The sequence below is a fragment of the Sorex fumeus genome, unplaced genomic scaffold (assembly GCF_029834395.1).
Source record: "Sorex fumeus unplaced genomic scaffold, SorFum_2.1 ptg000002l, whole genome shotgun sequence".
Lineage (NCBI taxonomy): Eukaryota > Metazoa > Chordata > Mammalia > Eulipotyphla > Soricidae > Sorex > Sorex fumeus.
In genome coordinates this window covers 56,775,313-56,800,631 of record NW_026606059.1, presented here as the reverse complement: position 1 = coordinate 56,800,631, position 25,319 = coordinate 56,775,313, and the positions used below count along the sequence as shown (strand labels likewise).

Genomic DNA, 25,319 nt, shown 5'->3' with positions numbered 1-25,319 from the left:
ACTAATACTGAAGTTCAGTTATTTAAATGTAGATTCTCTTTATCATATATTCAATGGTTTCCTGTGTCTAACCTTCCTTTCCTATTCACACAGCCTAAAGAAATTCTTAACATTGGGTGAGAGGCCTCCCAAGCTGTCCTCAGGGAACCAGAGGGCCATTCCTGAAGATTCTTGGTCAACTGGGCTGGATGCAGAGTGTCTGCATCCTGCCAGAGACCACTGGGGGCCAGTCACAAGGGCCATACATGCTCAGAAGTCTCCAGGCCTACAACCAGCAATGCTATGGGTTGGGGAGCAAATGGTACTGATAACCAAATCAGGGTCAAGTGCATGCGGGTCATGCACCCTAACCTCTGTAGTATGTCCCTGGTCCCATAAATTCATCTTTGCTGCTTCTTACATCTCATAACTGTGATAATTCCAACAAAATGTTTAATGTACTATTTATATACAAGTGACTTTGTTAAGGTTAATTGAGCATGCAGTTATCATTCTATCGTATTCACAAAGTACTGGATTAGATAAAAATTAAATTTTCATAGCCTAAAACACTGATGCAGAAAACAAAGACTATCATTATAACCAAAGCATTCTATTTCAAACAAGCAAGTCCAGTCCAATAGATGCTTTGCTACTTGCAATGAATATCTGACAAACAATCAATACCGTAATATTGTACTATACCAAAACTATCAGTGCTCTCTGCTGATGATACCTCCTTCATTTGCTTCCCAATGTCAATTTCAGGTTTTGGATATCTGCATGCTAAAAATATGTTTAAATCAAAAGATAGTCAAGCTAAAAATATGCAAAGCTATCTTAATAACCAATAGGGTAAATTACAATTGTTCTATGACCTTTAAAAAGTTATTTTGAAACATTTTAAAGGTTATGAATATATATATATATACACACACACACACACAAACAAATAATAAAACTGTTTGATGTACAGTAATTTAAAATACCAGGAACACACAATTAAAGTGCTTATTTCTTCGTAAGAAAATTATCAACAGTAGTTGAAACAGTGCTATTAATCTTATCATGAGCTTTACAATATGGAGCAAACATCATTTTCTATACCTTGGTATTCGAATTATCACACTCCTTTCAAAGTTTGGATTATCATAGAGCATTTTATCCTTGGCATGTTCAATAAAAAAATGTGTCAGAGATACCTCCTCTAGTACATGTTCACCCCTTTCATCACAACCTCCTCAACTTTCCTAAATTCCATCACTTTGAGCCAGGCTCCACTGGCTGCCTTTTTGGGGTCTCATCGAGCAGCAGTTCAACTGCATGACACATAACCATCCCCAGTTCTTTTTTCGGCAACTTAATTTACAATTGATCAAAATTTCACAACAGCATTATATTTTTGTGCTTCTTTGCTGTACTTTTCTCCTCTTTTGATTATCTTCTGTTATCTGTTTCTATAAAAAAAAAAAGTATATAGCATGTGTTTATTGCTGGGAAACCAGGAAGCAACACAACTTCCTCTGCATATTTTGCTGTCTTTTGTTTTGTTTTTCGTTTGGGGGCCACATCTGGCAATGCTCAGGGGTTACTCCAGGCACTGCTGGCGGTGCTCAGGACACAATACGAGATTCTAGAAATCAAACTCTGGTCAGCAGTGTGCAAGACAAGGTGCTAACCCGCTGTACTATCACCCCAGCCCCAGCTGTATTTTGCTATCTTGTGTAAACTAAATAAACAGGTAAGTTGTGATCAATCAATGATGGGCTGTGAGAAAGTGATGGGATCAGTGATGATCACAATGCACATTTGCTCTTGCATGTTGATTTGTGGATGAAGAAGTTGGTGGCAAAGTTTGTGATTTATGTTGGAACTGCACTGTTACTAGTGTTGGAACTAGTGTTAATTACCTAAAACACAGCTACTAAATTGTGCTTATGGAGGCTATACAAATCAGAGATGGTCTGTAACAATAAAAAATGAATTATTTTCATGAAATAGGTACAAATCCAGAAAAAAATAAGAGTATATGAAATTTTTATACATTTTTCCTACAGATATAAATTAAAAGCAAATAAAAGAGAACAAGACTTTTCCTTAAAAGTTAAATGTTTTCTACTTAAATCCCCTGCATGTATTATCCTAATCAATAAGAAATAAATGGCTAACCTATATAAAGTAGGTAACCTATAATAAAACAGGGTCTGGTGAGTAAATCCTATGTTTAAATTTGAAAGAGTTTTAGCATAAATCAATTACCAAATCTTTACAAATCCAGTTACGTACTCACTCATCACTACAAAAAAATTCTTAAATGTTACTAAAACAACTTGCAGAAAACAATTCATCTCAAGAATAAACACACGAGATGATTAGAGAGCAGAAAAAATAAAGCCGAAGTTAACATCACCAACGAAATTGAAATCATAGCCTAATTAAGAGCCTGAAAAGGAAAAAAGTAATTTCACTTATGTAACATTCTGCCAAAGATGCCACAGAATCTAAAGGAAAGAGACAACACCTTTGAAGTACGAAGTACATGCTAAAATAACAACTGATCTATAATGCTCACACGCAAAAGGTCATGAATGCCAAGGGAAAAACAAACAACAAAAAACTGAATTGTTCCAGATAGAACTAAACTAAAGACAACTAACAGCAACATGATTTGGGATGAATTTTCTTGCTGAGAGGGAGCATTGTAGGAACTCCTCAAATATAAATAGTATCAGATTATTGACCCACTCCTATTATGGAAATGTTGACTCACGTTCGATTATGGATATGTTGGACAATGTTCTTGTTTGTAGGAAAATATATTTCAGCTGCTATGGACAACTGAACATGGTCTGAACTTTAGCTGTTAGAAGTCCTGACAAGGAATGGTCTTTAGTTGTCAGTCTTCTGGGGGCAATGTCTCACTGACCTAAGAAAGACTTTACCTGCCCAAGGCAGTTTGCATTCAATAGTTCATTTTCACCAAGGTAGAGGCCCAGACCTCTAACCTAACTCAGGAAAATGATTGGTTTTTTTAAAAAGTGATCCTTGACAGAATTTCCGGATCCCACACCAGGCTGTCTTCATGGGGGCACCTCGAAGGGGGGGGGGGGGTTGAGTTTCCCTCCCCACCCCAAGCAGAACCCCGGCAGCCAAAAACCTCCAGAACCCAACCACCCCCATGCTCAAGGCCACTCTCCACATGCTCGGATGAGCCTAACCCAAGAAAGGACAAGCCTCATCCAAGAAGGAATGAACATCACTCCAGAGCAGACAGGCAGGAAAACCCAGGTACACAGGAACCCGAAAAGCTCCAGGGCCACTTGTATCAGGACTGGGTCTCCTCCCCCCACGTCCCCAGTTCTTCAGTTGCTTGGCAGTCACACCCACAAACTATCCCCAGCATGTCATATAATCTCATCAACCACCAAGACCCAGAGACTATAAACTAAAGCTCCCAGAAAAGAACACCACAGAATTTCCTGGAGAGCAAGGCTGCATTTGCATCCACACAATCTCTTACACTCTACCTCACTTACTTATCAAAAGTATCACACATTTGTTTGGTTTCTAACATACTTGCTTGTATTCTCTTATATTCGGGTTTAAATGGCTCCAGAATGAAATACAACAACCTTCACACATTTCCCTTTTACTATGGTGGAAAGGTGCTTGGTGGTGGGATTGGTGTTTGAATATTATCTGTAATGAACTATTGTGAACTACCTTTATGAAAATAAAATATATATAAAAAGAAAAAAGTGATCCTTGCTCTAGAATTCTCAGCTGGGTCATGGAGGCTTTCTTTGATACTGCATAAGTTTACTTCTACCTCTGCTCAAACCTGCTTCCTTCCCTCCCCCTTTCGCGGCAAGGTTTCTAACAATACTTTCAATAAACGTCTTACATACTGTTCTTTGTCTCAGAATTTGACAAGGGACTTCATCTGTGATAGGAATGTCTGAGTATCAGAGACAATACAAAGTTTGGTGGGGAGTATTCAGGAAGAACGGGCTGGGGAAAAGCAGGAAAAAATAGTGTGACTGGGGATACATAGGTCACTGAACAAATGAGATTACCAATGAGCAATAAGAACTAAAATATGGCCAACAAAGAGAAATCACCCATTACGGAATATTAGTATTCAAATGTGATCCCACTTAAATCAGAAAATCAGTACTAACAACTTGCTTTTTTCTCATGTCTTTAAAAGGTCAGAGCAAGAAAAAAAAAAAGCACCCTATGTTTTGTTTTGGTTTTGGACCACACCCATTGGCACTCAGGGCTTACTCCTGGCCCTGCACTCAGGGACTACTGGTGGGCTCAGGGAATGATATGAATGCCAGGGAATCAAACCTGGGTCAGCAGTGTGCAAGGCAAGCACCCTACCTGCTGTACTACAGTTGTGGCCCCAAAAGCTGGGCATGTTTTTAAAAACATAGGATCTTTCCCACATACATAAAATTCTTTCAGCTCACACAAAAAGTACCACATATTACATTACTGCTAGCACATCTGTTTGCCTGTTTGCTTTCACAGCTTCAAACATGCCTGAGTTTATCTATGGGATCTAAGTTATTTACATGACTCTTCCGTTCCACCTTAAAAGCTTCTACAACCTTGCCTCTGAAAAGAAAGTCCATAAACTGGTATTACTGAAACTACTGGGAACTTCCTAGTGATAAAGACTCTCAGAGTCCACCTCAACATAATTTTACATTTCAATAAAATGCCCTGATTATTTAATATGTGTATTTATTCAACTTTGTGAAGCCAAGTTCTAACTTTCACTTTCAGATAAAAAGAACTGCAAAGAACATTGCTTAAAACCAGACAAAGCCAGGGCTGGAACAATAATATAGCAATCAGGCACTTGCTTTGCACACAACAGATCTGGGTTCAATTCGGGCAGCCCATACAGTCCACCAAGTGTACCAGGAGTGATCCCTGAGTGCAGAGCCAGGAGTAAGCCCCAAGCACTGCTGCATGTGGACCAAAAGCAAAAACAAAAGTATGAAGCCAAACTAAATTCGGTGTCATGAATTATTTCAAATCTTATAAGAACACATGGTGACAGAGCAAACAAATGGCGCTAGCGTAAAAGAGAGGCAGACCGGAAAGGACAAAGAGAACATTAGCACTTGTTTACTTGGGAGAGATGCAACAGGACACCAGATGCCTGTGGTTAGAGAAGGGGACCGCAGCAGGCCTGGAGCGGTGGTTTTCAACCTCAAGTCCGTGGTGTTGGTCTGCTGGAGTAAAAACCCACTGTCAGTATCATCCAGTTGGGAGTAGCAGTGTTGAGTCACTGCACTGGAGCACCCACAGACTGGGAGAGTTTGAACTGTCTTTCAAGTTTTTCACCAGAAATCCACCAAACACAGAAACAGCCCAGAGGAGCCCAACTGTGGAAAGGTCCACTGTAGACCGTGGTGGCCGGGAAGCGCAGTCGTGCAAGAACCTCCACCGGGATCCACTGCTCAGTCTCTCCTGAGAAGTCTGTATCTCTGAGAAGGGCAGAGACACTGTCACTTTTAAGGCAGAGAGAGCACTTTGCTCAGGATCATCCCAATTTTAGCACTATAAATTCTACATTCTAGAAAAAAAAATTCACCTTAGAGTGCAGGTCTTTTACATTAAAAAACTGGAGTTTTGCTGTAACGGTCTATCTCACAGTGAGAAAAAAAAATAACAATAAAAAAACTGGAGTTTTTTGGTACATTTACACAATGGAGTACTATGTAGCTGTTAGAAAAGATGAAGTTATGAAATTTACATACAAGTGGTACTACATGGAAAGTATCATGTTAAGCGAAATGAGTCAGAAAGAGCGGGATAGACACAGAAAGATTGCATTCATCTGGGGAACATAAAGCAACAAAAAGGGAGAGTGACACACAGGAATGGCTGAGATTAGTACCAGGAATTTTGCTCCATGAATGGAAGGCCAGCCACAGACTCTAGGTGAAAAGGAAGCTCAGATAGAGAAGAGAGTACCAAATGAAGGGTGTTGTGAGGGCCCTCCCAGGGTGGGAGAAGCATGCTGAAGGTAGTCGATAGACCAAACATGATTGCCACTCAAAGCCTCTCTTGCAAAACACAGTACCCAAAAGAAGAGAGAGAGAACAGGGGGGAATACCCTGCCACAGAGGCAGGATGGGACAGGGCGGGGGGGGGGGGGGGGGGGGATGAGGGTGGGGGGGATGCTGGGACCCATGGGGATGGATGACGGGCACTGGTGGAGGGATGGGGACTTGATCATTGTATAACTGAAACCCAAGCACAAAATTTGTAAGCCTATAACTGTACCTCATGGTTTTTCACTAATAAAAAAAGAAAAAACAAACTGGAGTTTTACCTCTTTTATTTTTATGAACATTTTAATGAAACTGTAAGGAAAAAAAATCACTGTTGACAACCTGTCCACATACATATTAGACTTCACTCATTTTATCCGCATATTTGGCAAATGGTATAAATGCAAAGTTGGGAAAATTCTATTTATATTCTATTTCAAAGCCTCGGTTCGCCCCCTTGCCCCAAGCACTGCTGGAAACAGTACCTGAGCACTACCAGGAGTGGCTCCCAAAAAATAGAAAATAAGTTCTGTCATCTATAAGTATCTTATCAAAGAAATTTTTTAAATCTTACTTACTAAATGGTCTGCATGTTTTCTATACAAATGCTGCCAAAAAGGAAAGTGAATTAATTATCTATGATACTGACAATTTCATCATTAAATCTTTTGTTCATTTTTAAATTTCCAGAAAACTTACAGAAGCACACAATTAAATGTTTCATGTTACAGAAATAGAAGAACACTCTCCATAGATGTGAGCCTCTGGTAACTATTACTGTTATAGGCAATAAAAAGGTTTCTAGAATATCGATTTGCACCAGGGATTATGAGGAAGGGATAAATAAGTGAAGGAGAGAGGATTTTTAAGTCAGTAAAACTACTCTAGAGGAAACTTTAAGGTGGACAAATGTTACCACATTTGTCCAAACCCTTGGTATATATAACATACACCAAGACTGAGCTGTATTGCAAACTATGAACTAAGAGTGATAAAGATGTGTTGTTCAGTCACAATAAAGTTGCTTATCATTGTAACACATAAACCACACTGGTAGGAGAATCTGATCATAGGAAATTTATGTTTATGTGGAAATAGAAAATTTATGAGAAATCTCCACCTCCATACCACTCAATTATGTGATGAAAGTAAAACTGTTCCAAACATTAAATATATATATATAGCTTGCTGAAAAATTATATTCAAAGACAAGAATAAGAATAATATTCTTCTCTAATTTATAAGTATACTTTGGTTCAGGGCAAGGACACAGACAAGTGCATGCTATTTCTCCAAAACTGTATGATAATCTTTAAAGAGGTCACAAGAAGTCTAGAAAATACCTCTCTGTGGGAAAAACTATTTCCAATGATAAAATATGAAAAAAAATCTCTTTACAGGTTAGGACTAACAAATTTGCAATCAAGTCTGACAATAAGGAACACTAATATTGAACTCCAATATAGCCAAATTCCCTCAAAGATAATTACATTTCTCATTAGAAGACCACAGAATATTAAGAAAATTTTTAAACTATGCTCAAGTACTTTATATACTTTTCATTTTGTCATTAAAAATCTGCAGAAATTTGTTTTATTTTTTACCCAAGATGCCTAATTCAGTCTCTTGGCCTATGAAATTTAAAGTACTCTGAACCTTTACCAAAATGCTAGCCAATCTCTACTCTATAAAAAAAACAAAAATAATTTCTGGAAGATTAATATTAAAATAGTTTTTACTTATTCTGTATTGTATCTGCTCAAACATGTTTCCACCAAACAAATATTTTCTAGGTTTCCAGTGATCCTGTGAACATATTTTATCTTAATTACCCTCTCAGCAAATATACCATAATAAATCAACTCCTTATTCTTGATTTATTTTCTCTCTTGGCTTCAAACTTTTCCTGCCTCCCTAGTTCCCTAGCTGCCCCTCCTCAGTTCCCTTTGCAGACTCCCACTTTTCTGATTTTAAAATTCTGGGGTGGGCTGGAGAAATAGTGTGGCAGATAGGGTGCTAGCCTTACATGTGGCTGACCTAAGTTCACTCTCAGGAACCGCACATAATGGTCCCCCAAGCAGTGTCAAGAGTGATTCAGAGCCAGGAGTAAGCCCTGAGTACCTCCAGGTATGGCAAAAATACTAACAACACAATAATAAAAATAAAAAATAAGCATTAATCTACTGTAACTATATTACTTCAACAACATTTTTTTAAAAACACAGTTCTGAAACTTCACAATCTCAGTTCAAATATAGGTTTTCTCTTTTTTTCTTCTCTATCAGATCCAAAATTCTCTCTAAAGGATCTAAGTCTAGATATTTAAGACTTCGGTACTATATGGCCTCTGTCACAACTACTCAACTGAAATTCTAACCCCAAACAATTTATAGATAATATACAATTGAAAGAAACTAGCTTTATTATAATAAGACCTTATTAATAAACACAGAAAAGAAAGTTGGATTTAACCACTGCTCGTAGTATTCGCATCCCAGATCTGAACTCTTACCGGCACGTGCTCCTCTCCCAAGACTAAGAAGCATCTCCATTCAATTGTCAACATCCACACATCTCAGTCTAACCCTCTCCTCTAAGTTCCAGGTTTATGTGTACAACTATATTACACACAAACTCACTCCTACTTAGTGGATATCTCCAGTTACAGTCCACAAGATATCTTATGTAACATGACCAAATTTAAGATTTGATTATCTACTCTTTCTGGTCTTTTTCCTCTCAGTTAATAGCTCCACTTTCATCAACCATGGTAGTTGACAGCCTATGAGTTTCACCTATTTGCTTCCTTTCACTTACCCTTTTGTAATCCATCAGTAACTTATAGCTCACTCTCCAAAATATAGCTTAATTCCATCTCCTTCTCTTCTCCACGGCCATCCAGTCTAAGCCACCAGCCTGCCTAACTAGGCAACTGGGATAGCTGCTAAAATGAATTCCCTGCTTATAGTATATGCACCCCACAGTTTATTCTCCAAGAGCAGCCAATGTGCTCCTTAAACACCACTATCTGGGAGCCAGAGAGACAGCACACGGTTAAGGTACATGCCTTACATACAGCCGACCCAATTTGATGCCCAGCACCACGAAGACCGATGAGGTAGCCTGGATGTGATCCCCAGTACCACATCTTTGAGCTCTTCTACTCTGGCAGCCAAGAACCAGTGAGAAAAGCCCCTGAGCCTCCTGAGCCTCATTTCAGAGCTCTACAAAACAAAAATAAGTAAGCACCATTTTTTCACCCTGCTACTTAAATTTCAAATGGTCTTAGTATAGTACCTAGAAATGCCTCTGCCTACCTATCCAACTCATTTCATTCCTCTCTCCCCTTTGAATACTAAATGCCACTCATATTTGCCAATTTCTAGTCCATGCCAAATTCCTTCTTATCTCAGGGTCTTGAGAGTGCTTCTCCCTCTCATAATGTACTTCCCTCCAGCTGTCTAAATGACCGGCTTCCTCTCAATTCTTTATTTAAAATTTAAATATCACTTATACAATGGTCTTCTCAGATCACCATCTCAGATCTAACGTAGTGTTTTGTTTATTCTCTTAACAGACCACAGTATCTATTTACTTAATCGTTCATCTCTTTCTCAAAAAGCTTCATGAATTTGCCAAATTAAATTAATTCTCTAATACACTCTCAACATCTGGCAATGTCTAATGTGGTAAAGAAATCTATATGTATAAACTCATTCAAAAAACAAAAGAAAAATTAAAAATAAAAGATTTATAACAGAAGTCCCAAATATTAGTTTCCTGATACACAATCTGTAAACATTTTTGCTCATATTTTTTATTTTCAAGGTAATATTTTCAAAGTGATAAGCCATATTTGCATTTTTAGTTTATATTGTAGGTTGTGCAAACTTACAGAAAATAAATCTATGCTAATACATGAAACTTTTACTGAATATCTGAGGTGGTTTACTTAAAATGTTCTACCTTGGGGGCCAGAGGGAAGGTGCTTGCCTTGCATTGAGCCACCGAGTTCAGCACCCAGCATCATACGTGGTGTTTCCCCATCCACCTCTTCCCCCCACTACACTACCCACACTGCCAGAAATGATCCCTGAGCACTGATGGGTATAACCCAAAAATCAAAAGGAAAAAGAACTGAAAAGCTCTGGGCAAGAAGCTCTTAGACTTGGTTTATTTCAATTTATTAATCTATAGCATAAATGTCTTCTTTCTTCAGGAGAAGTTAATTAAATAATTACATGAAAACTCAGCTTAGTGTATATGTCACACAGCAAACAGTCAACAATTATTGACTATCAACAAGTAATGGGCAGTGTTGTGGGATTAACAGCAATAGTGTAGCAGCAACAGTGATAGCAATGGGATGTCTTCCGTAACAGCGGTTTTTAACCTTTTGAACACTCCCACACCAGTGAGACCAGGAGAGATACTTTTAAGAACTACTTAATCACTTAATCACTTAACTTCCCATTAATCGTCGATTTCCTCGAGCAGACGCCAGTAATGTCTCCATTTGTCCCTGTCACGAGCTAGTGTAGCCCAATGGCATCTGTTCGCTCTAGGAACATGAAGAGCCTCAAACCGATCATTCATGATCTTGACGAAGAAGTCTGACCATCTTGTAGGTGGGCGGTCACGCAGTCTCTAGACATCCCGTGGAATCCAGTCAGTAACAGCTCTAGTCCAGCGGTCGTCTTTAAATCTCATTACGTGACCAGCCCATCTGATTTTTGACACCTTGGCAAACAAGACAGCGTCCCTGATTCTTGATCGTCAATGGATGTCAGAACTCCGGATTCGTTCTCTCATTTGAGTGAAACGTGATATTCCAAGCATACCTCTTTCAATTCTTCTTTGGGAGACCTGAATAGCGTTCTCATCCTATTTGCGTAGGGCCCAGGTCTCTGAGGCATATGTTAATGCAGGAAGAACAGTGGAATCAAAGAGATGTGCCTGGAGCCGGAGGTTCTTCGTCCTCTTAGCTATTTCTTCAATGCTCTTGAAGGCGTTCCAAGCTGCTCTCTTACTCCTGCGCAGCTCAGGTGCAGGTCATTTGTCATGTTGACTTCTCGATCTAGGTACACATAGCTGTTGCATTCGGAGATGGTCGTTCCGTTGAAAGCGAATGGGGCGTCAGGGACGAGGCTATTTCTCATAAACATTGTCTTCGTAAGATTCAGCTGTAGTCTGACCTTTCCACACTCACAGTCGAAGTCGGCCAGCATTTGTGCCGTTTGGCTGATGTTTGGTGTTATTAAAACAATGTCATCAGCAAAGCGAAGAACCACGGGACAGAAATAGAGATCACTATTAAGAACCATGGGACAGAAATAGAGATCACTATTTATGATAGCAGTTTATATGTTAGTTTTAAAGTCTAATGTAGAGTGAAAATGTTATACAGGCATACACTTCATTAAGTGACAATAACTTTTCCACAGACCAGCAGGAAATTTCTTCACATCGGCACCAATCCAAGGAAAGGATTGGCAGAAGAAAACCATTCTTCAATAAATTGCATCATAAGAATCATGATAAATAAAGTCACAATACTAGGTTATTTTTACAATTGCAAATGTTTTTTGGCTCCTTTGTTTGTTAGGGAGAAGCACAAAAATCCTCTGGGTGGCGATCAGGGAACCATCCAGGACACCGGTCAGGGACTGAACCCGGGTCAGGCTTGTGCAAGACAAGAGCCCTATTCACAGCACTATCGCTCCAACCCTACAAATGTTTTTAATAACAGCATAATAAAAAACCTATCCTGAAACTCAAAGGAAACAAAATCTAAGTTAAACTAAATAACCACTCTAACTCATATTTGCCTGAAACTTTAAGATCCATCAATAGCAAAATTTCTGTTGACTACTTCCCAGGTATTTAAAACAAGAATGCTTTCAACAGTCCTAAACCTGAAGTAGTAAAAATATTCCCAAGATCTTCAAATGAGATCTAAACAGTCAAGATCAATAACAACATGATAGATGCAATGGCTAGCTGGAAAGACTAAAGAAAAATTGTCTATGAACTTGAAATACCTGTAGATTAAAACCCACAGCATGGTAAGAGAAGCAGGGCAAGAGAAGGAGGACAGCATTCAAAAAGAGAGAGGAAAGAGGAGAAAGGGAAGGAGGGGAGAAGATAGAAAAGAGGGAGAAAGAGGAGAAGGAAAGAAAACTTTACAGAAAAACCAAATGCAGACAATAGAAACAACAAAAACACTCAAAAATAACATCTTTGCATTGAAGAAAAGATCTCACAACAACCCAAAGGAATGAGTGGAGGAAGAAGGAGAGGAAAGGAGGAAAAATTCCAACACACTCCTGCACCAGTCTGACATTCTATAAAGTATTGTAACTTGGGGCTGAAGCAATAGTACAATGGGTAGGGAACTTGCGTTGGATGTGGCCAACCTGGGTTCAATCCCTGGCATCCTATATGGTCCCCTGAGCACTGCCAGGAGTGATTCCTGAGTGCAAAGCCAGGAGTAACCCCCGATCATTGCTGGGTGTAACCTCAAAACAAAAATAAATTAAAATTATAAATAAAAAGTATGCCAACTGAAATAGTACAATGTTCTGGACATTTTGAATGATGACTAGTATGTCTACAAATAGAGGGAGTTACTCTAAAATTTAATGTATAGCACTGTAGTACTGTCCTCCCGTTGTTCATCGATTTGCTCAAGCGGGCACCAGTAACGTCTCCATTGTGACACTTGTTGTTACTGTGTTTGGCATATCGAATACATCATGGGTAACTTGCCAGGCTCTGCCATGCGGGCGAGATACTCTCAGTAGCTTGCCGGACTCTCTAAGAGAGGTGGAGGAATCGAACCAGGCTCGGCAGGGCTGGTCGCATGCAAGGCAAACGCCCTACTGCTGTGCTATTGCTTTATTATATTAAAATACCAAATATAAAGACTACAATATCTGATTATAGTGAAATTGTCATCATTATACTATTATTAAGACAGAGAAAATCTGATAGAGTAAATGGACATATTCAAATTTATAACTCTCTAAAGTCATCGAATTAGAAGTCTCAGAAGCCTAAGGGCAATGATGTTTCATTACCCATAGTCTTCTGTCTAGAAAAATCTCTCATTACCAATGTCTGATTTATCTGAAACCAACTTATGTCATTTTAACTTGTAACTATTTGTTTAAATGTGCCTTTTTTCATTGATGTACGGCAGATATAAACCTGTGAGTCAAAGACAAGGCTAGAACCCTAGACATCTAAACAATAATTCAACCAACTTGAGCAAGACACTAATAAACTCTATACCCAGCAATGCAATCCTTATTATTCATTTAGAGTGAGACACACCAAAGAAAAGCAGAAAGGATAGGTGTGGTGATACAAACTCATCACTATTTTTAGAAAAACAAAAAAACAATATCCACTAATAGTGGTTCAAATGCAGCCGACACAGCCCACCGGAGTTCGATTCCTCCACCCCTCTCAGAGAGCCCGGCAAGCTACTGAGAGTATCTTGCCCACACGGCAAAGCCAGGCAAGCTACACCTGATGTATTCAATATGCCAAACACAGGAACAAGTCTCACAATGTTACTGGGCCCGCTCGAGCAAATTGATGAACAATGGGACGACAGTGACAGTGACAGTTTTTTTTCATCTTTTTGTTCCACCTGATTTTTTTAGAAGTTGTAGATGCAGACTTGTTTTATTTTCCTATCCAAAATGTTTATAAGGATTTGCTTCTCATAATTGTGAATAAAAATATGCAGTAGGTGACTACTGAAATGAACAACACCAAATTAATTACTAGTGAATTAAAGTATGACAGGTTTAACTGCTTCAGAAGTCTTATTTCTAATTTCTTTTTGTTTTTAAGACTAAGGTGTGTATATATATATATGTATATACATGGAGATATATATAAAGTTACTTTTTATATCAGATTGGATAAAAATGTACCAATAGTTTGTATAAAATTTGTGCCCTATAGCAGGAGAGATAGTACAGCAAGTGGTACATTTGCCTTGCACACAGCTGACCTGGGTTTGATCCCCAGCAGCTCATCAAGCTCGCCTCTGGGTTCAGAGCCTGGAGTCAGCCCTGAACACTGTCGGGTGTGGCCCCAAAACAAAACAAAAACTAACCAGAAAAAAAATTGTTGCGCCCTAAATATAAAATTACAGAACAGTTTAAAGTAGGAAAATAGAAAAGATATGTCAAGTAAATATTAACAAAGGGAAGCTGTTGGAGTTACAAATTAAAGGCAGAAAAAAAAGTTACTAGGGATAAAGACATTTCATATGACTAACAGAGCAAGTATACCAACAAAACGTACAACTTCTACATTGTACACCTAAGTGTCTAATATTTAACATCTTGTTAAGCACTTGTAAGTGAAGAGATGGCACAAGCAAGAACAAAACTGACATACATCACAGCTTCTTTGGAGGGGAGGAGGGCAGCAGAGGGAGATTTGCAATATACTTGATGGTTCTTAAGGGCTACTCCCAGCTCTATGCTGGAGTGAGGCAGGGATGTGGTACTCCCAGTGGTACCAGGACCAAAACCTGGCCTCCAGGATGCACAGTGTGTGCTCAACCTTTTGAGCAATCGAGTTAGCAATCTGACCTAGATCCCAGCTTCCTAAAAGGTCGGTGTTAACAACCCAAGATTAATTTAAAATCAACTGCACAGCTCCCTTCCCTCTGGAGAAGCCCACATTAGCTCAGTCTCATTTCTCCTCTCTCTCGTTCTCTCTGTTTGTCTGTCTCTCTCTCCCCCCCCTTCAGAAAAACCAATTTGCTTTAAAACAAAACCATCTGCATAAAAAATACAGAGTTTGTTTTCTACAGCACTTGCCTATGTTGCGTTTCTGGGGTAAAAAGGGGTTGTAAGTGGGAAAAGTTTAGAAGTCCTCATTCACACCACAAGAAAAAAAGAATGGGTTCCAGAGATAGCTAAAAAATGACAGGGTGCAAGACTCTGAGTTCCTTTGGTCCCTGGCCGTCACATGGCCCCCGAGCACTACCCGGTGAATCCCCGGTGGCAAATGAACAAGGAATAGATTTTCCCTTGGAATCTCCGGGATTGGATTTAAGGGACCCAGGTATTGTTAGATTAAGATTCTGAGCATGTAGGATTATTTATCCTTGATTATCCTACATGTAATCACGAAGGCCTGTGAAAGAGAGGGGCAAAATTTCAAGGAGGGAGATTATATAACAACTAAAGCAGAGTACAGCAGTATGGCAAGAACCCAGGGATGCCGAAAGTTGAAAGAGACAAAGAAAAGATTTTCCCTTGGAACATCCAGAAATGGATTTAAGGAACTTTGATTTTAGTCCCTTAAATTCAGTCCTCCAGGGGCTAGAGTGATAGCACAGTGGGTAGGGCATTTACTTTGCCCAGCATCCCATATGGTCCCCCAAGCACTGCCAGAAGTGATTACTGAGTGCAGAGCCAGGAGTAACCCCTGAGCATTTGCCGGGTGTGAAACAAAAAGCAAAACAAAATTAAACAGGGAAAAAAAAGTTCAGTCCTCCAGAAATCTACTGGGGACGGGGAAATTGCATTGTGTTAAACCACCAAATGGATGGCAACGTGTTACAGCAGACACAGAAAACTAAGTTTTTCCAGTTCTTAATAAGCCCACTTGGAACACTTTCTCTGGGAATCTATACCTCTGCATTACAAGCTGCCTGAGGCCGTCATGCTGGCAATCACATGCATATATTCTGGTCAACAGCTGCAGCTGAAGGGCTGGAGTAACAGCACAGCAAGTAAGGTGAGTGCTTGCTTGCCTTGCACACAGCTAACCTGGGTTTGATCAGCAGCACCCTACAAGGTCTCCCGAGCACCACCAGGAGTGATCCCTAAGCACTGCCAAATGTGGCCCCAGTGCCCCCCACCCCAATTTTAAAACCCAACAGCAGTTGAGATCAGCCTTCTCTATAAGTACCTAGGGCTAAGCAATTATGCAAATCACGCCCTGACTCCAGCCTTCTCACCATCCCTACTCCAAAGTGTCAGACCTGCTTGTGAAGTAAATCTTGAGCCCTGAGACCAGCCCATCTGCCAGCCAACGTTTACTATAGATGCTATTTCAAATCGTCCAGCCTAGAATGGTATTTGTTTAAAATCTTTTTTTTAACTTGAGGACCAGCACCTACCTGCATACTAGTCCATTGATGGCAGTTATAATAATCTTTGCAGTAACCACTGATTTTCAACTTCTCTATATCAATACCAGCCCACAGACCAGCACATAAAGACTAATGGTTTTAAGTCCATAAAACTCTAAGCACTGAGTGATATGTGATTGAAGAATGATGTAAGCATAAATCTGTTTTAAAATAAAAGAAAAAATTCCTAATAAGAGAACTACTTCAATATTTGTAATAACTCTAAAGTACTCAGAACTAGGCTTGTTGGAATGCACTGTTATTATTAGGTTCCTTCCATATTGGTTAAATAACTGATTGGCAAAAAGCTTCATTTTCTACCTAAGCCCAAGAGACAGAGGCTTTCAATTTATTAGGGAGCTCTCATTCCTCCTGCCTAGAACACGCTTCATCTCCTCATCCTAGCTTTTACATGGCCTAGTTAGAAGTACACTTCCTTATTTCTCTTTCACCACTGAAAAAAAAAAGCACTGGAATATACTTATTCAAATATCTTTTGGGGGTGGGGGTTAGTGGGGAGGGCGCCACACCCAGCCAACTGCTTAGTCACTTCAAGCAGTGCCCAGGGGGCCAAGCTGTTCTGTGGACAGAGCATGGAACACTTCCTTGCAAAGTATACCCTCCAGCCCAATAAACTATCCCCCTGGTTCCTTACTCACATATCTTTACTTTGTAATATAAAATTGCTTTCCATGCCTCTGTCACATTTGTGAGCAAAAGTCAAGATTATCATTATGGCCACTTAATACCTGCATTGCAAACCACAACACCTAAAGGAGAGAGAGAGTGAAAGGGAAGGTGTGGGGGGGGGGGTGAGGGGGACAGGAGGTACAGGGAGGGATACTGTAAGCACGAAAGTTTGTAAGTCTGTAACTGTACCTATAACTGTACCTCACAGTGATTCATTTTAAAAAACAAGTCAAGATTATTTCCAATTTATCTCAAGATTGCTACTTTCTCTCATAATCCCAAATAATATGCTGAAAAAAACTGGTGGAGAGTCCAAGACCCCTAGTGGTTCAAACTCTATGAAAAATTATACTTGTAAGTATTTTAAGTATTAATTTTAACACCAGATTTCTTAGGGGGTCGGCTTTTGTTTTGTAGGAGACAGGGGGGTCACACCCAGCGATACTCAGGGGTTTGTTCTGACTCAGGAATTACTTCTGGTGGTGCTCAGGGACCATATAGGATGACAGGGATCGAATCCGGGTTGGTCACGTGCAAGGCAAAAGCCCTACCCACTGTATTATTGGCTATGGCCCAACACCAGATACTTTTAAAAAATCTTCTGGTGTTTTATTTCCCAAAGTCCTCATGAAAAATAGCAAGTGCTCAGAGAGCTTCTTGTTCTACCTTAAACAATCACAAAAGAGGGAAAACTACAACAATTAAAGTTTAGAACTATAGGGCTGGAGAGAAAATACAATGGATAGTGCATTTGCTTTATACACAGTCCACCTAGGTTCAATCCCCAGCAACACCAGGTGTGGCCCCCTAACAAACAAAAAAAATTAGAATTATAAAATGCTTCTATATGAGTGAATATAAATGGTAAAAAAAAATTAAGTACATAATTACCACAAAGAAACAAAAAAATACACAAATCTAAGGTCTTAAAGGCCTACCATTTCTAGAAAAACTTCAACTTACCTCAAGATAAAACTTACACAAGCTTTTATAAGATATGTATAAAAAGAATTATTTTAAAATACCTTAAGTGTAGATATCACAAAATAATTCTATAGGAAGTTCCTTCCTTCAAATCACTGTATCTCCCCAAAAGTTAGTACTTGTTTGTCTCTCTGTGTAATTTTATGATGTTAAGTACATCACCTTAAGTAAGTGTAGAAGGCCGTCACCAAGATGCTGCAAAGTATTTTTATCTTTGGGTATTTACACCCTATATTGCATTCCTCCACAACATGCACAAAAGGCAAAGGAAATGATCTCTTCTAGGATTAGACATAAAGACTGTGGCTGAGTCGGAGTGATAATACGGAGGTAGGGTGCTTGCTGTGCGTGTAGATAATCCACGTTCCATCTCCCACATCCCATATGATCCCCCAAGCAATGCCAGGAGGAAGTAATTAGTGAGTGCAGAGTCAGGAATACCAGGGTGTAACCCCCAAACCAAAAGCAAAACCAAATCACAACAACATAAAGACTGTGTCTTCTAGTTTAGGCTTGCTCCGTCTCTCCTTCATCAACAAGAACGAGCAAGGAAACCCGCTGCCAGGTCTTGAGAACACACAGGCAGCCCTGCGGCGGGCACATGTGGATCCTACAACCCCAGACAAAACTGTAGATGACACACAGTTTAAAACTTTCTTATTTTGGAGGGGGAGGGAGTGGGAGGAAAACTGGGAACATTGATGGGGGGAGGGGGAAATAAAATGCTGAAGGGAGTGTTGAAACACTGTATAATGAGTGTTGAAACACTGTATAAGTGAAACCCAATCATGAACAACTTGGTAACTGTGTATCTCACGGGAATGCAATAAAAAAATTTTCAAAACATTCTAACTTTCTTGTTACTTCATGGAGACTCTCAACCAAACCATCCCATTTAATTGTTGCCAATATTAGAAACTAAGAGACAAAACGTGTTCATTTTAAGCACCTATTATTTGGGGTAATTTGTTATAAGGCAAGAAATAAGTAACACGATGAGCACTGTCCTGCCTTTAAAATTCAAACTGCTATTTTTAAAAAAGTTTTAAAATAATCAAAAATTAAAATATTAATTGTGAAAGTTGGGAGAAATTTCTATTTTTTAAATCGTAGCTAAAAGTGAAAAGCAGGGGCTGGAGCAATAGCACAGCACAGCGGGTAGGGCATTTGCTTTGTATGCGAGGAAACCCGGGTTCAATTCCCAGCATCCCATATGGTCCCCTGAGCACCACCAGGGGTAATTCCTGAGTGCAGAGCCAGGAGTAACCCCTGTGCATCCGCCAGGTGTGACCCAAAAAGCAAAAAATAAAAAGTGAAAAGCAACTGTATTAAGTCAGCTTGCCCATCCTACTTGTAAACACCAATGAAACACCAATGAAGAAGAGATGAAGTTGAGTGCATAATTTGAGAAAGGAATTGGAGAGAAAATCAGTTGTAACTTTTTTTAAAATCCCAGTATCTTATTTAACCATGATAAGACATCCCACAAATCCTGCCTTATCTGTTACAAACTGATTATAAAGCTTTATCTTGTCATAGACTATATCACATGCCTACTGATAAACACAGAAAGGGGCAAATGTACCAAGTATTAACAGTACATCTCACTACCTTATCACAGCATGGGCCTTTTTTTTTTCTGAAACGTTTCCACTACATATTCCAAATACTTGTCAGATCATACAAGCACCCTATCAAAAAAGCATAGCATTCCCTATAATAAGAAACAGTTCTCTTAAAAAGAATTTAATAATTAGAAAGTGTACTTAGTGTATATACACACTTAGCATTCAAGTATTTTAAAATGTTCAAAAAGCAACAAAAAAGGAAAATATGGACTGTATGCCTAATTGAGAGAAAATGTTGATTTTAATCATGGAATGAGCTGTAAACAGTTTCAATATGATAAAGTATTCTTTATCTTAAGTAACTAATAAGTAAAATGTACTACCAATAATTCTAGTTATCTCCAAAGTAACTATATGTATTGCTATTGAAAACAGTAAGGAATATGAAGCCTGGATCGAAAAACTAAAGCAGCAGCATCCGTTAAGAGTCATTTGAGTCAAAGGGCAATAATTTAGTCACCAACACTGACAAAAATAACATCTGAAACTCTGAAATTCTTCAGCTTATAAATAGGAGATAAACATCTGACTACCATTGTTTTTAATAACCTTGTCTGTTTCTCTTGAACAAAACCAATTTAAATTAATTACTTCCTCACGTAACTTACCTAATTATTCATTTTACTTCAAGCCCACTGATCACCATTGATTTATAGGTCCTTTTGTAGGACTTACAAATACTTTCCAAAATAGTTAAAAATCATATTAAACTAAAAAATACCTTTATTGAAAATGTATCTATCATTCCTACTGTAATACTGTAATACTGCTGACAAATGCCAAAATTAAGTAAAAGGTAAAATTTAGCCAGCTGTATAGCAGGAAATGCTTTTCAAGAACTGCCAGGCACTTACAGTTCTCTGATCCTGTACTGTTAATGCAGAATTTCCAAGAAGTTATTTAGAAAAGGCCAAATACATGTTCACGGGGAATAACTTCCTCCATATAGAAAGGTATTGGAAATTAATGACTATATCTTGAGAACACTCTGAGAATTGAGTATTTTTAAACTACACACTTAATGTATACATAGCTTACCAATATGCTAGCCATAATTGATTATGACTTCATATAACATAAATTTAGTAACTGAATGAATGTTAGTCTTCCTATAAAAACATGTTATGGAGGGTAGACAATGTCAGGAAAGACACAATCCTTAACTGGTTCACTATTTCCTGAACTGAGAAATAAAATAAGGCGTTAAAGGGTGCACTCATACAAAGTTTCTCAAGTAATATAGATAATCCATGTTTATATCTGTCACCGTCACTGTACTCCCGTTGTTTATCGATTTGCTCGAGCAGGCCCAGTAACGTCTCCATTGTGACACTTGTTACTGTGTTTGGCATATTGAATATGTCACGGGGAGCTTGCCAGGCTTTGCCCTGCGGGCCGGATACTCTCAGTAGCTTGCCAGGCTTTGACCCGCGGGCGAGATGCTCTAGGTAGGTTGCCCGGCTCTCCGAGAGGGGCGGAGGAATTGAACCCGGGTTGGCCAGGCTGGGTGCGTGCAAGGCAAATGCCCTACCGCTGTGCTATCACTCCAGCCCCATGTTTATATAAAGCAGAAATTTCTTTTCCCAGTTCCTATGTATAGACCAAATAAACACTGTAAGTAAGTGCCGCTGGCACGTCCAGTCTGTTTCCAATCAAAGTGCACTCAACTCTAGAATCCATGGGATGCTTCCCCAGTCACCGACTTCAGGATGGGGAACAGGCAAGCAAACACCACCCCTCAAACTCACATCAGAAATAAACACATTGGGGCCAGAGAGGTACAGTGGGTAGGGTGCTTGCCCTGCACGCGGCCAACCCGGATTCGATCCCCAGCACCCCATATAGTCTCCGGTGGGAGCATCGCCCAGAGTGATTCCTGAGCGCAGAGCCAGGAGTAACCCCTGAGCATCACGTGGTGTGACACCCAGCTGAAAAAAACAAACAGAAACAAAGAAACAAAACACACAGCATCAATGGCACTCGCGTCCGTCTTCGTGTAGAATATTTTCCACCCTGGCTGATTTCTGAGTCTCCTCCTCTCACCCTTGAATTTCTGAACTTGGCGCTCCCCCCCTCCCCAACCCCGCACCTGCCCTCAAATTTCTGACCTACCAGCAGTCAGCCCTGGCTTTCAAAAACATCTCCCACATTAACATGTTAGCTTAACAAAGGGCTCGGCTTGCACCGCTGCAGAGCACTCCCGGCAGAAACCTGCTGCCAGCTGTCGAAAGCCCAGACAGATGCCGCGGAGAAGCCCCTCTCCCCGACTGCGACCTTTCCGCCTCTGGGGCTAGGGGGGCAACAGAGAGGACGTGGGGCTTGGACCCCGCTGAGCCCCCCTTGGGCTCGCCAGCCAGCAACGGGTAGGTGTGGTGGCTGCCGGCGACCGGACCTGGCAGGGGTGAAAGCACGAAATCCACTCGAAGCGCGTGCGGAGCCGCCGACCACAGCATCTCGGGCTGGGCCACAACCACGGCCCTTCCTCCGGGCACCCCGACCTCCCTGGCGACCCTCGCGCCAACCCACCAAGTTTTCTTCCAAGCCTCCCGGGCTTCTGGCCACGGCGGGGCGGAGGCCCGGGCGCGCCACCTGCCCGGCTTGCACGCGCACCCGCGAAGCAGCCAGCAGGATTCCGGGGCGCCGCGCGCTGCGAAGGGGGGTGTGCACGCAGGCTGCAAATGCAAACCGAGGCCAACAACAACAACAACTAAAAAACAAAAATAAATAAAAAACAAAAAACCCGAGAGCGCCTTGGCCCCATCGAGGCTGCAGCTCGGGCTGGGGTGGCAGCGAGCGAGCAAGCGGGCAAGCGAGCAAACGAGCAAGCCAGGCACCCTCCCCGCCCCGTCCTAACCCGCCCCGGGGACACTCGGCGGCGGCGGTGGCGGCGGCGGAAAGTTTCCTCCCCTCGGACGTCCCGGGCGGGACCGGCCCCGCGGAGGGTGGCGGGTGCAGGGTGGGGCGGGGGTCCCGGGGCGGGGCCGCGCGCCCTCCTCACCTTGCGCGATGGCAATGGACTCGAAGCGGTGCAGCTCCTTGAGCAGGCAGCTCCGCTCGGTGGAGTGCAGGCTGTAGATGAAGTCGCGCGCGCCCTGCGCCGTGTTCAGCGCCTCCATGGGCTCCTTCTTGGGGTGCGTGCCCAGCCCCCGGGGCCCGCCCGGGGCCGCCAGCGGCGCCAGCAGCCCCCGCCCGCAGCAGCCCCAGGGCGCCGGCGCCGGCCGGGGCGCGGCGGCGGCGGCCGGGCCGGGCCTCAGGCTGCGCGCGCTCCGGCTCCGGAGCAGCGGCAGCAGCCGGGACATGGCGGGGGGCCCCCGCGGCGGGCCGGGACGGCGGAGCGGAGCGGAGCGAGAAGGCGCCGGCGCTCAGCCCGACCGCGCCCCGAGGTCCTCCCGACTGGCAGCCGCGGCGCCGGGCACCATGCACTGGCCGGGCCCGCGCGCCCCCAGCCCCGGCCGGCCCTCGCCCCACGCGCCCGCGGCCGCTCCGGCCCCTCGGACCCGGGCAAAACTTTTCTCGGAGGCGGCGGGGCCCGGAGAGCGCCCGGGGCAGGGCGCGCGGGGAGGAGGGTGCGGGGTGCGGGCGGCCGCCTCCCGGGCGGCGGGCGGGCGGGCGGCTTCGGCGAGGCTGCGTGTCTGTCAGTCTGCGCTTCCAGAGGGATGAGTCAGCCGCGCGCCGCCCTCCTCCTCGGGCGCCGCCTCCTCGCCCGCCGCCTCTCCCACCCTCGCGCTTCCCCCCTCGCCCGCGCTCGGTACCGCGCCCCGAGCCCCCGCCGCGGCCGCTACCCCTAGCGGCGGTCTCGGGGGTGACGGGGCGGGGCTTGCAGGGAGAGGGGCGGGGCCGGAGGCGGGGCCAGGGCGGCGCAGGCGCAGACGCCGGCGCCGGGCCTTCGGGGCGCTTCAACACGGGCTGGGAGAGCGGTACTCACGCCTCCCACCGGCTCTCGGTCGGCAGCCCAAAAACGTGGATGTGGAGCCGCGCGTGCTCCACCCGCCCCGCGGCCACATTTTTAAAAATTACGGGCGGCGGGGAGGTGTGAAAGAAGGAAGGGGAGTCTTCAGTTCTCACGCCGACTGCAGAATGCAACGGGCCGCCAGGCCCACCCCAGCTTTTTATGCCCAAATCTGCACGGCTCCCATAGGTGCACCTCCCTTTCCCCTTGCCTGGCCTGCTGGGACCGCAGATACCCACGAGGCCTCCTGGGACCGCAGCGATGCGGCCGGTGGGCCCTCGGGGGCACAGAGCCCTGATGTGGCGCTTGGAGATTGGAGGTGCGCCCTTCGCCTAGCCAGACCTCACCAGGTCCTAGACTTGGGCCTCAGGCACCCACCCTGGGGCTTCCAGAGTTCTGGCAGGGCAGAGCCTACCCTTTCCCGAGACAGATCCTGGAACTGAAAACACCCTTTCCAGCAGCCTGCACCTTATTCATGCCCAGGCGTCGTTCCCTTGCTGGCATCTCTGCTTTATCTGAACCGATGACACTTAGGCTTCCTGCCTTCCAGAGTAGATCCACTTAAAGAATAAATCTGCTCAAGTGTAATCAAGAGCTAAATCCTATCTTCATATCCGCTTCATCCTGCCAGCCTGTAAGATGTGCTATAACTTAGTAATACGATAATGTGAACCGAGGGAGACCGTTAGCGCGAAACCCTTCCACTGCTCTAACTCGGTGGTTCTCAAAGTGTAGTGCACAGATCAGTGAGCTTTTTTTCAGACGTGCATGGCTGTATGTCCTACCTGAGACCTGCCGAATCAGAAATCAGAATAGCCATATGTGTTAATAACTATGCACAAAAGTATTGGAAATGGACAGCATGGACAGCTCTAACCTAAAAATGCAAAACGTGAAGTTGCAGCCATAGTACAGCGGGTAAGGTGCTTGCCTTGCAAGCAGATTTAATCACCAGTACCACCTTATGGTCCCCAGCCCCACCGAGCACAGAGAAATCCCTGAGCACAGAGCCAGGAGTCATCCCTGTGTGCCTGTGGGTGTGGCCCCTAAACAAAGAAAGATGCAAATTGTATTTTTTTTAATTTCAGGTAAATTAATAACATAATGATAACAGCAATGCTCTGTAAAAAAATGCAAGTGCATCAAGGATAGAAGCTGTGTCTTCTCTTTGAAACTCATTTTCCCCTCCCTGTGTGTTGGAATTCTCTGCAGAGTTATTTCTGACTCAAGTTCTTGGCATTATTACCATTGACTCTCCTCCCCAGATGCCTTACCCCCAAGATACTATGACTCACTGGACTTGGGGCGGGCCTGGGAAGCGAGGTTTGAAAAAGCTCCTCAATAAGAACCCTTTCTCAACAGTTAGGAGGCTCCAGAAACAGACAGATGAAAGTTCGATAACTGGATCAGCCATTTCCTAGCTGGGCATCTGTTGTTTGTCACAGTAATGTCTGGAGGTCTGGAGGAACGCCTCTAGGATCCACTCCCTTCTCTAGACATGTCCCACATTAACCAGAAGCTTGGCCATGTGACTTAAATTAGCCAATGGTAAAATATCACAAACCTGATCATCAAATAGGCGCTAGCTAGTTTAGGCTTGTCTTCTGATTTATTCGTATTTAATTCTACTATAGAAGGTAAAAGCAATGAAAATGTAGATTCTGGTCACTTGAGACATGTTGCACTTAGAATATGTGCATATCTGTTGATAAAACTGGAACAAATGAAAGTGCCACTCTGTTTTTAAAGAAAACAACAAACTTTATTTCATTTGTTTTGTATGTGTGTGTGTGTGTGCGCGTGCGCGTGTGCGCTCGTGTGCGTGTGTGTTTTGCTAACTCTGGGCC

General features: G+C 42.6%; 1 protein-coding gene across 1 annotated transcript in view; it reads right to left on the bottom strand.

Annotated features, from left to right (window-relative positions):
- Nucleotides 1–23,306, bottom strand: part of TMEM65 (transmembrane protein 65) — a 48,597-nt gene extending 25,291 nt beyond the window's left edge. The window contains exon 1 of the mRNA XM_056112384.1: nucleotides 22,522–23,306. Coding sequence (XP_055968359.1) covers nucleotides 22,522–22,822 — 301 coding nt within the window. The 5' untranslated portion in view covers nucleotides 22,823–23,306. The remainder of the gene's footprint in view (nucleotides 1–22,521) is intronic.
- Between the last annotated feature and the right edge of the window lie 2,013 nt (nucleotides 23,307–25,319).